We start from the raw sequence: 11,405 nt of genomic DNA, 5'->3' as shown, positions 1-11,405 counted from the left end.
ATAGCCCTCTTACCTACTACTACTATAGCTGTTGCTGCGATCCCCATTCCTTTCTTCCTCTGCCCATGGATATAAGAACACCAATGCCCATAGCCCAGATCTGATCCAACTTCAACTTCCCACAATTGATCACACCCATTGCACAAAAGGGAGCTCAGGTAGAAAAACAACTGTATTCACGCCACCCCATGTTCTCATTTCCCTTAGTTTTTTCAGTTTATATCAGCTTCTGTTGTGTGGATGTTCTTGGACAGTTGGATTTGTTTGAATTTTGAGCTGAATACTTGGGTATTTGAATTTTCTTTTTGATAAAGGGAGATGAAGGTTATCGAGAAGATCCGGGAGGCGACGGCTGCCAATGACAACCGGGTCGTGTTCTCTTTCGAGTTCTTCCCGCCCAAGACGGAGGATGGTGTTGACAACCTCTTCGAGAGAATGGAGCGGATGGTGGCGCACAATCCTACGTTCTGCGACATCACGTGGGGGGCTGGGGGGTCCACCGCGGATCTGACGCTGGAGATCGCCAACCGCATGCAGAATATGGTGTGCGTCGAGACTATGATGCATCTCACCTGCACCAACATGCCCATCGAGAAGATCGACCACGCCCTTGTGACAATCAAGTCTAATGGCATCCAGAATGTGCTCGCTCTCCGCGGTGACCCCCCTCACGGCCAGGACAAGTTCGTCCAGGTCGAGGGTGGTTTCGCCTGCGCTCTTGACCTCGTACGTATAGATTCAATTACATTTGCAGTTACATAGATGATGAAAGAATGAATCAATAAGTTCACATTTCGTGATCTGTGATATTGTTGCTGCTGTTGGTTAACAGGTCAAGCATATCCGTTCCAAATATGGAGACTACTTTGGCATTACTGTTGCCGGTTATCCAGGTTCGAGTTCTTTGTCTCTGTCTGGCTACAGAAGTGTATATATTATTGTTAATTCATTCTCGGTGCATAAAGTTTTACGTTGCAGTTGTTTCACTGTTAAGACTTATGGGTTTCTTTGCTTATTGCTAGCTGAGTCCCTGTTGGGTTACAGTTTGCTAAAGTTTTCTCTTGTTCCGGTACTAATTGTACTTGTCTATGATGCTTTTTATATGTGTTTGCTTCACATTTATTCTTGCTGTCAGTTGCATTGAATATCTCTGTGTCCTTTGTGGAATTATTAACCGTCCTGCTAGGATTCGATATTAATGGATCTTTTTATCATTTGTTTTCAGAGGGACATCCTGATGTTATTCAGGACGGTGGTGTGGCGCCGCCAGAGGCATATGAAAATGACCTTGCTTATCTGAAGAGAAAGGTCGTCTACTTCATCGAATTTAGTTCATCTAGAATTTTTCCTGTAATGGAAATGATTTGTCACGATTGTGTAAGTTCCATATGAAATGACATCAATTTGGGGCTGTTTCCTTTGTAGGTTGATGCTGGAGCTGATTTAATTGTAACTCAACTCTTCTATGACACTGATATCTTCCTCAAATTTGTTAATGACTGTCGTCAAATTGGAATAACCTGTCCCATCGTTCCTGGTATTATGCCCATTAATAATTTCAAGGGCTTCCTCCGCATGACTGGTTTCTGTAAAACTAAGGTTTGAGCAACACTGTCTTACTGTTTGTGGTATTTTTATGATTGTTTCATTCTTTTTCCTGATAAATATGTAATAGTAGTGGTTGCTATGTCCCGTTCATTTCTGGTTATGTAAGTCAAAGCTCCATTCCATTGTTTATAAGTATCTAATGTTTTATTGCAGATTCCACCAGAGATTATGGCTGCCTTGGAGGCTATCAAGGACAACGAAGAGGCTGTCAGGGCCTATGGAATTCACCTAGGAACAGAAATGTGCAAGAAAATTATGGCCAGTGGGATCAGAACTTTACATCTCTATACATTAAACATGGAGAAATCTGCATTGGCAATATTGATGGTTGGTTTTCCTAACTTAAGTTTTTTGGCTTCAGCACTCCCAATCTTTATGTCATTAGTTGAAATGAGAACAAGTTACTTATGTGGACTTGCAAAACAGAATCTTGGTCTGATTGAGGAGTCCAAAATTTCAAGGCCCTTGCCATGGAGACGTCCGGCGAATGTTTTCCGTGTAAAAGAAAATGTCCGTCCGATATTCTGGTAAGCAAATTTATCTTCAGATTTAGAATTTCAATTATTTTGGTTTTGCCTAAATTCTACTAAATAGACACCTTACTTATTTTGGTGAATTATGTTAGGGCTAATCGCCCTAAAAGCTATATCTCACGTACTGTTGGTTGGGACCAATACCCACATGGTCGATGGGGAGATTCTCGAAATGCATCATATGGAGCACTCGGTGATTATCAGGCATGCCTTCTAATGAACCCTAGTATTTTCCTGGCTGTCAATTATTGCAAAAAAGAATCTACTTTTCTTTGATTTTGCCTTTCTTCTTCAGTGGTGCAATAGACCATATCCTCACATTGACATCTTCTTGTTGTTCAGTGTCAATTTTGACAAATAAGAAGTCTGACTTTCAAAAAAGAAACGTTCGTTGAGATAGAGAATTAAGATGAGAAAACACTGAATTTTTTAGTCAGGTTTAGGTCTTATTCATTTTTTGTTTAATCTTTGCATAACCCTTTAGTTCTGTTAGCTATGACAAAAGCTTCCACCATGTTTGAACTCTGAAGTACAATAGTTCATGTCTGACACCATATATGAATTCTTCTAATTTCCAAACACGCCAAATATCTTGTTGGATATGTGTCATTATAGTGGCCATGTCTATAATGTGTTCCATATTGGCAAGTGAGCCAATTAAAAGTGAAAGGCTTGTAGTATGAATAATGAACTCGAGGACCTTTTTCTTTAGAATATGTTGTTTCGATATATAAAAGTCTATCACTTTATTCATAGGAAAATCTATAATGAACTGTTATGTTCAAGAAACATGAATATCACAAGAGATCAAACCTCGGCACTTGTCCTTCTGTGTCTGCTGACTAGCATTTAGCTTTAGCACATATAATTTTGTTAATTCAAACATAGAGTACTCTAGCCATGTCATATCTGAAAAAAGTTCAACAGAGCCCTTTGTCTGTATCTTTCAGGTCATGAAAGTGACAGCTTGAAAGATTGATCAATGAATGGTAATAGTGTCAATTTATTAATATTACCTACACAATTCACCAAAATTTTGGGACATTTGCAATTGGGAAAAATATAATGCTGAACATTTAGAAAATGGCACTTTAGATAATGCATATATTTGATTTCTTGCCTGTCAAAGGATTAATAAACCCACAGAATCATACGCTGATTTACCTTTCTTATCCTGTTGTGTCATTTAATTTGTGATGTTGCTTCATGCCTCGACTTCTGAAAAAATATCATTTAATTCACCGTTTGTGTGAATGTATCCTTATTCCCTTAAAGGAAAGGTGCAAAACTAAATGATTTAAATCCTGTAACTTCCTGGCAGTTCTTGAGACCACGTTCACGTGACAAGAAACTTCATGAGGAATGGGCTGTTCCTTTGAAAAACGTTGAAGATATTTATGAGGTATGCTTTTCTCTTACAGTTTATGCTAAGTTGAAAGATTATTTATGATCACAAATTCCAGTCCTTATGGAGTTTCCAATGCATCAGAACTTTATGAAATTCTGCCTTGGGAAACTTAGAACCAGTCCTTGGACTGAACTAGATGGGCTTCAACCAGAGACCAAAATCATTAGTGAACAGCTTGGTAATATTAACTTGAAAGGTTTTCTCACCATCAACAGCCAACCTGCTGTTAATGGAGCGAAGTCCGACTCTCCATCTGTTGGTAAGTGGAGAATTTTTACTGTGATTGGATGCTTTTGCAATTTCCGAAATTAATGTTATTTAACACGTACCTGTGAAGCCATGCACCTTATAAACATATTATTCTTCTTTCGTGGATTGTCATGGTGTGTGCATATTACCCGCAATCATATGCCAGTACATGTTTCATGTGCTTTTATTCTCCTTTATAAAGCAAGGAGTTGGTTGCTTGTTTCTCAACAAAATTAAGATGTTTTAACATGACTATGTTTTTATTCTGTGATATATAGCTGCCCAATGTACTTTCCTTAAGCTAATTGTCCGGGGACGTTAGGTGTAAGCATTTCCCCACCATCTTTTTTTGTTTTGTCATTACACAAACACAAGCATCATCATTCATGTTCTTCATGCACTATAACATGAAAAAAGGAACAAAAAACATCCATCCTTGCATTAAAGTGAGAGGTCATATGTGGATGTGTGACATGTACGAAGAAACAGCTACTTATTTCTTTGCCTCTGAATCTACAGGATGGGGAGGGCCAGGTGGGTATGTTTACCAGAAGGCTTACCTAGAATTCTTCTGTTCTCCGGAGAAGTTGAATGCTCTAGTTGATAAATGCAAAATCTTCCCATCTCTTACCTACATGGCCGTCAATAAAGAAGGAATTTGGAAATCTAATGTTAGCAACACCGATGTAAATGCGGTCACATGGGGAGTTTTCCCTGCAAATGAGATAATTCAACCTACCGTTGTTGATCCCCAGAGCTTTATGGTATGGAAGGACGAAGCATTTGAAATATGGTCTAGGGGATGGGCTAAACTCTACCCAGAAGATGATCCATCTAGAAAATTAATTGACGAGGTAGAAACTTTATATATATTGATGTCCCATTTCTTGGAAACATTTCAAGTATCCGTAGTTATATAGTCTTACGGTGTGGTGTATGTGCAGGTGCAGGGCAAGTATTACCTGGTCAGTTTAGTCGATAACGACTACGTCCATGGAGATTTGTTTGCTGTTTTTAAGGACATATGAAATGCTTTCATTGTTGTCTTGCTTTTCGATTTTGCTATTCTTGTTGTAATTTATTCAGCCATAATTTACTGCCATTTGGGATTTTGGAATTCCCTACTTATTATGCTCTAGCGGAACAAGATAAGAGTTGTCATTGTATTTGAATTATACAAAGCATGGGCAAAAATTCTTCAACGAATGTATGAATCGTGCTTTGTTTGGGCAACATGCTTTCCATTTTTTCATAGCCAATAGGTGTGTGTCTGTCTGAAAAGAAAATCGCTTGTATAGTTGATATTCTGACACTTGAGGTTTTATGTGTCAGCTGAAGCATGCTTTGGCAGTTAACAGTTGAAAAGGAGAAAAGCTATGTGTATAGTACATGCGACATACCAATGGGTTGGTTTCTGTTTTTCCAATACCGGAAAAAAGTACCTAACTGAATTAAGTGGTAGTAATGGTTTATGAGTATTTATGTAGTTTATAATGATCAGAAAATATAGTAAGTTATTGATTTGTATTTGGATGTAAAATATTTAATTATTTTTTTAGAAAATATCCTAAAATAAATCCAAGTGGGTGGGGGTAGAAAAGCTCGCGTGGGTCGCGTGTACTCTCTCTCAATTTAATATGTGAGGGACTGATCCCCACGCCTGTGCTTGTGCCACTCTCTTCATTCATCCTCTAAAATCTAACTAAATCAATTATTATTATTATTATTATTTAATAAAGTATTATAACACTCAACAAACCCCGTAACTTTTAATTCTTATTTTTTAAAAGTCCATTTCACCCTTACAAAAATTATTTTATGAAAATAAATAAATATATTTTTTTTTAAATTTCAAAATCTTTCTTTATTCGAGTTTTATCTAATTCTAGTGTCACTTGTTCATCGAGCTTTTTTATTTTTATAATCTCCAAGCTCACAATTCTTTAGTTTCAGTTGTTGGTCAAATTAAATAAAAAGAATTTGATGAATAAGTAAAATTAGAATTAAAAAAAAAGTTTGGACAAATGATGAGTTGGTATTTTAACAATAAAGAATAAGATGGGAAAATGTAAACTTTGTTTTATTCCATAAGCTAAAAAAACATTCAAGACTCTTCACCAATTACAATATTATAGAATTTATTTGAATAATTTTAAATTTTAAATTATTCAATTCTAAAGCTATTTTTTTATTCAAATATAAATATATTTTAAATTTATAAAAATTAAAGTATTTTGATGTTACTGTTTTGTCTCATTTTATGTAAATTATTATAATTAATATATTATTTTAAATTGTATTAATATATGAGATATTATTAAGAAACAAATGCGAAACCCCGCACAAGATGAACACTTTGTATCGCCTACCGCCGAATCGCTTTCGCGTAGCAGTTAAATAGAGAAAAAAAACAAGGGACCATCAACGCATTTAATACAAAAGATGGAGGGGTCTTTTGGTCATTCCATATCATTTGGTTGGTTGGTGGGATTTGGTGGTGATTGGATTTGTGGTGGGGTTAAATATGAATAGACAATTTAGTCCCTGATCGTTCACAGGAATACCCCTCGTATCTTACCTACTACTTTCCAAGTTCCTTTTCTTCTTCAATGCAAAGCTGATGGATATAAAAGTGCAGCAATGCTACGCCATAGATCTGAATCTACCTTCAACTTGCCCTAATTTCTGAGGGGAGGTGAATTATTTTATTGTCGGCATCCCCAAATTCCATTTTCCCTTTGTTTTTTTACTTTTTATCGAGGTTTCTAGTATATATATACAGATTCTTGGGCGATTGGGTTTGTTTGAATTCGACTGAATTCAGGGGTGGTTTGGTTTGGTTTCTTGGAGTAAAGGGAGATGAAGGTGATAGAGAAGATCCGGGAGGCTACGGCTGCCAACGACAGCCGGGCTGTGTTCTCTTTCGAGTTCTTCCCGCCCAAGACGGAGGATGGTGTCGACAACCTGTTCGAGAGAATGGAGCGGATGGTGGCGCACAACCCTTCCTTCTGCGATATCACATGGGGGGCTGGCGGGTCCACTGCGGATCTGACGCTGGAGATCGCCAACCGCATGCAGAACATGGTGTGCGTCGAGACTATGATGCACCTCACCTGCACCAACATGCCCGTCGAGAAGATCGACCACGCCCTTGAGACGATTAAGTCTAACGGCATTCAGAATGTGCTCGCTCTCCGCGGTGACCCCCCTCACGGCCAGGACAAGTTCGTCCAGGTCGAGGGTGGCTTTGCCTGCGCTCTAGACCTTGTATGTTTACATTGCAATTCTTATTATGATTAAACAGATGGATGAAAGAATGAATCAGTATATCCCGTTTTCCGGATCTGTGATATTGCTGCTGCTGCTGATTGTGTTGTTTGCAGGTCAAGCATATCCGTTCCAAATATGGAGACTACTTTGGGATTACTGTTGCTGGTTATCCAGGTGCCAATTCTTTGTTTGTTTGGCTGAACAAATGTATATATCCTTCTTGTTGTTCATTTTTGGCAGTTATTCCGCTGTTGAAACTTATGGGTTCTTGCTTAGTGATAGCTGAGTTTGCTATATATACTCATGTTTCAGTATCAATTGTACTTGTCTATGGTGCTACACACGTCTGTTTGCACCGTGTTAAATCTTATGTCAGTTTAACATTAGATATGTGTGTGTGCTCTGTGATATTGTTAACCATCTTGTTAGCTTTTGATCTTATTGGTGCCTTTCATCATTTATTCAGAGGGACATCCTGATGTTATTCAGGATGGAGTGGCACCTCCAGAGGCATATCAAAATGACCTCGCTTATCTCAAGAGAAAGGTCATCTATTTCTTCAGATGTAGTCTGTTAGTCATTTTACTATAATGAATTTGGGCTGTCATGATTGTACAAGTTTTCCCTTGAGTTAACACCAATCTGGCGGCTGTTTCCTCTGCAGGTTGATGCTGGTGCTGATTTAATTGTAACTCAACTCTTCTATGATACTGACATCTTCCTCAAATTTGTCAATGACTGTCGTCAAATTGGAATAACCGTTCCCATTGTTCCTGGCATCATGCCCATTAATAATTTCAAGGGCTTCCTCCGCATGACTGGTTTCTGCAAAACTAAGGTTTGAGCAAAGCGTGCCGTCTTAGATTGTTTTGTGAAAAAGTCATGTGGAGAACTATTTTGCATGTTTTGTTTTGGTAGTAGAATTTTCAGCTGAAGTCATAAAGCTTGCCTCTTTGCAAATATAAAACATTCAGGCATGAATGTTCAGAGTAAACTGCATCAAACTCATTTAGAACCTGTGCTGGTTATCTACTTTTCTTTTAGTTTCTTGCTTTCATCACTCCCCATTCTGCCAGTAATGATGTAAAATATTCTCGTGATATATATTCAGATGAAGCTAGAAGAGTCGTGGAACTGTCATCACCTTTTATCGAATAGTAGTGGCTGCGATGTCTCATTTGTTTCCGCTTATGCCATTCTAAGCTCCACTCAATTGTTAATATAACATCTAATGTTTTAATGTAGATTCCACCTGAGATTATGGCTGCACTGGAACCTATCAAGGATAATGAGGAGGCTGTCAGGGCCTATGGAATTCACCTAGGAACAGAAATGTGCAAGAAGATTATGGCCAGTGGAATCAGAACTTTACATCTCTACACATTAAACATGGAGAAATCTGCATTGGCAATATTGATGGTTGGTTTTCCTGACTTCAGTTTTTGTTGTTTCAGCACTCCAAATCTTTATGTGAACTAGGTGAAATGATAACATGATGCTTATATATACTTTCACATGCAGAATCTTGGGCTGGTCGAGGAGTCCAAAATTGCAAGGCCCTTGCCATGGAGACGTCCTGCAAATGTTTTCCGTGTAAAAGAAAATGTTCGTCCAATATTCTGGTAAGCAAAGTGTTTTTCATATTTAGAATTTTCAATCTTTTTGCCTCAATTCCATAAAATAGACACCTGATCTATTTTGGCAAATGATATCAGGGCTAATCGCCCTAAAAGCTATATCTCACGTACTGTTGGTTGGGACCAATACCCACATGGTCGATGGGGAGATTCTCGAAATGCATCATATGGAGCACTCAGTGATTATCAGGCATGTATTTTAATTTAACCTAGTTTTTCTTGATTGTCACTTTTTGCAAGAAAAATATACTTTTCTTTGCTTGACCTATGCTCTTTTGTTCCTTTATTCTTCCGTGGTGCAATAAACTTCCATATTCTCACATTGACATCTTCTTGTTGTTGAGCGGCTATTTTGAAAAGTGAATTGAGATGAGAAAATACTGATTTTTAATCAGGTTTAGGATTTATTAGTTTTTTTGTTTCTGTTCACAACTGCTAATGCTGTAAAATGCGAAAAAAGCTTCCACCATGTCTGAAGTATCATAGTTTGTGTTTGACCCATGCCTATTATCAACTATTAAGTTCAGGAAGCATGAGTATAACCAAAGATGAATTTGAATCTTAGCAATAATCGTTCTCTGTTTCTACTAATTGGCGTTTAAGCTTTAGCACGTTTAAGAGCATCAAAGTGGCAGCTTGAAAAATTGATCAGTGTGTGGCAATACTATTAACTTATTCATAATGACCTATATAATTGATAGAAAATGTGGGTAGCTACTAATTTTTCATTTGCAATTAGGGAAACATCAAATTCTGAAAAGTTCTGATATAAGGATTTGCCACTTAAAATATTTGCATATATTTTGAAATAAACCCACATAATTGTGTGCTGGATTTACCTTTCTCATTCTTGTTTGTCTTTCAAATCTCTGTGATCTTTCTTCATGCAATTTGGTGATTGTTGCTATCACCACTATGAAATTGGATCATTTGCTTCATAGTCTGTATAAATAATGTCCTTATTCCCTCAAAGGAGAGTTTCATATTAACGAGCTAGACCTTGTAACTTCTTGCCAGTTCTTGCGACCACGTTCACGTGACAAGAAACTTCATGAAGAATGGGCTGTTCCTTTGAAAAACGTAGAAGATATTTATGAGGTATGCTATTTCTCTTACAGCTTATGCTAACTTAGAAGATGTGGTGATCACAAATTCCAATCCTTATGGAGTTTTCAATAATGCATCAGAAATTTATGAAATTCTGCCTTGGGAAGCTTAGAACCAGTCCATGGACTGAACTAGATGGGCTTCAGCCAGAGACCAAAATCATTACTGAACAGCTTGGTAACATTAACTTGAAAGGTTTCCTCACTATCAACAGCCAACCAGCTGTTAATGGGGCGAAATCTGATTCTCCATCTGTTGGTAAGTGAATTATTTTTCTTTTCACTGTACTACATGCTTTTGCAATTTCTGGAATTAATAAAACGCCTTTACCTGCAAAGCTGTCCACTTATAGGCATAATGTTCTGGTTATAACTTTGGTTAGATCCTGCTGGTGTGTGCTTATTATCTGTATGGTTGTATGCCATTATGTGTACCATGTGTATCCATTTACCAAGGAAGATTTATTTCTTTTCATCTGAATCTGGTTTTACAGGATGGGGAGGGCCAGGTGGGTATGTTTACCAGAAGGCTTACCTAGAATTCTTCTGTTCTCCGGAGAAGTTGAATGCTCTAGTTGATAAATGCAAAATATTCCAATCTCTTACCTATATGGCCGTCAATAAAGAAGGAACTTGGAAGTCTAATATTAATAACACCGATGTGAATGCGGTCACATGGGGAGTTTTCCCTGCAAAGGAGATAATTCAACCTACCGTTGTCGATCCACAAAGCTTCATGGTATGGAAGGATGAAGCATTTGAAATATGGTCAAGGGGATGGGCTAAACTCTACCCAGAAGATGATCCATCCAGAAAATTACTTGAAGAGGTAACAAATCTACCTATGCTGATGTCCCGTTTCTTGGAAAGATTTGAAGTATCTGCAGTTGCATATATTTACTGTCTTGTGCTTATGCAGGTGCAGAGCAAGTATTACCTGGTCAGTTTAGTTGATAACGACTACGTCCATGGAGATCTGTTTGCTGTTTTCAAGGACATATGAAATGATTTCATCCACGTCTTGCTTTTCAATTCCTTATTCTTGTTGTAATGTAATCCAAAGGTTATGTATTATACTTTCCTGCCATGTAATAACGGTATCCCCCTTGGGATTTTGGCATTTCATAATTAAAATGTAAGCTAAGCATGAATTCTCGTTATGTTGGAACTTTATACGCCTAGGAATCTGTTTCTTCCAAGTGATTGCTACTGCATTAACCAAGATATCATGAGTTGTTTTAGCCAATTCACACTTTTCACTTATTTAAACTCTACCAAACCCTACCTTATGGCAGTCTGGCTGAAACTTCATAAGCACTCAAAATTACCATTTCTGCTTATCTAAAATAGATTAATAGAACCTAAATTCAAATAATCTTTTGCTCTGATTTAATTATCGACGGCTCTTGATAGATAGAATGCGAATCATTATTTTAAGGTTCTTGACTTCAATAACTAATACCTTATATAAATAAAGTTGAATATTTGGTCAGTTGTTTGTTGATTGCAAGTCCTGTCACAAGGCCCAAGTTAAACACCCAAGTCCAGTTCTGCATAGAAGATACCAACCACAGCTGAACTTATTTTTTGAATC

The 11,405-nt window shown here is 37.5% G+C and overlaps 2 protein-coding genes across 2 annotated transcripts; both read left to right on the top strand.

Annotated features, from left to right (window-relative positions):
* LOC105158843 (putative methylenetetrahydrofolate reductase (NADH)) lies at positions 1-5,031 on the top strand. The gene is made up of 12 exons (XM_011075734.2): positions 1-158; positions 315-726; positions 833-893; positions 1,226-1,308; positions 1,426-1,599; positions 1,762-1,935; positions 2,035-2,135; positions 2,234-2,345; positions 3,463-3,543; positions 3,631-3,808; positions 4,318-4,652; positions 4,743-5,031. The coding sequence occupies exons 2-12, from the start codon at positions 319-321 to the stop codon at positions 4,824-4,826; spliced, it is 1,791 nt and encodes a 596-aa protein (XP_011074036.1). The 5' UTR covers positions 1-158; positions 315-318; the 3' UTR covers positions 4,827-5,031.
* Positions 5,032-6,351: 1,320 nt separating this feature from the next.
* LOC105158842 (putative methylenetetrahydrofolate reductase (NADH)) lies at positions 6,352-10,971 on the top strand. Its single transcript, XM_011075732.3, has 12 exons — positions 6,352-6,493; positions 6,581-7,065; positions 7,182-7,242; positions 7,535-7,614; positions 7,733-7,906; positions 8,314-8,487; positions 8,590-8,690; positions 8,784-8,895; positions 9,723-9,803; positions 9,893-10,070; positions 10,306-10,640; positions 10,731-10,971. The coding sequence occupies exons 2-12, from the start codon at positions 6,658-6,660 to the stop codon at positions 10,812-10,814; spliced, it is 1,788 nt and encodes a 595-aa protein (XP_011074034.1). The 5' UTR covers positions 6,352-6,493; positions 6,581-6,657; the 3' UTR covers positions 10,815-10,971.
* Positions 10,972-11,405: the final 434 nt, after the last annotated feature.

This window comes from Sesamum indicum, linkage group LG3 (assembly GCF_026168435.1).
Source record: "Sesamum indicum cultivar Baizhima isolate 11 linkage group LG3, ASM2616843v1, whole genome shotgun sequence".
Taxonomy (NCBI): domain Eukaryota; kingdom Viridiplantae; phylum Streptophyta; class Magnoliopsida; order Lamiales; family Pedaliaceae; genus Sesamum; species Sesamum indicum.
Note: the sequence above shows the minus strand (reverse complement) of the source record. Positions and strands in the feature narration are given on the sequence as shown.

Coding starts and splice junctions, on each gene's coding strand:
- LOC105158843 (XM_011075734.2), top strand. CDS start 319: ATGAAGGTTATCGAGAAGATCCGGGAGGCGACGGCTGCCAATGACAAC. Junction 1,936..2,034: donor CTGCATTGGCAATATTGATG/GTTGGTTTTCCT, acceptor CTTGCAAAACAG/AATCTTGGTCTGATTGAGGA. Junction 4,653..4,742: donor CTAGAAAATTAATTGACGAG/GTAGAAACTTTA, acceptor GTGTATGTGCAG/GTGCAGGGCAAGTATTACCT.
- LOC105158842 (XM_011075732.3), top strand. CDS start 6,658: ATGAAGGTGATAGAGAAGATCCGGGAGGCTACGGCTGCCAACGACAGC. Junction 7,907..8,313: donor CTGGTTTCTGCAAAACTAAG/GTTTGAGCAAAG, acceptor GTTTTAATGTAG/ATTCCACCTGAGATTATGGC. Junction 10,071..10,305: donor ATCTGATTCTCCATCTGTTG/GTAAGTGAATTA, acceptor CTGGTTTTACAG/GATGGGGAGGGCCAGGTGGG.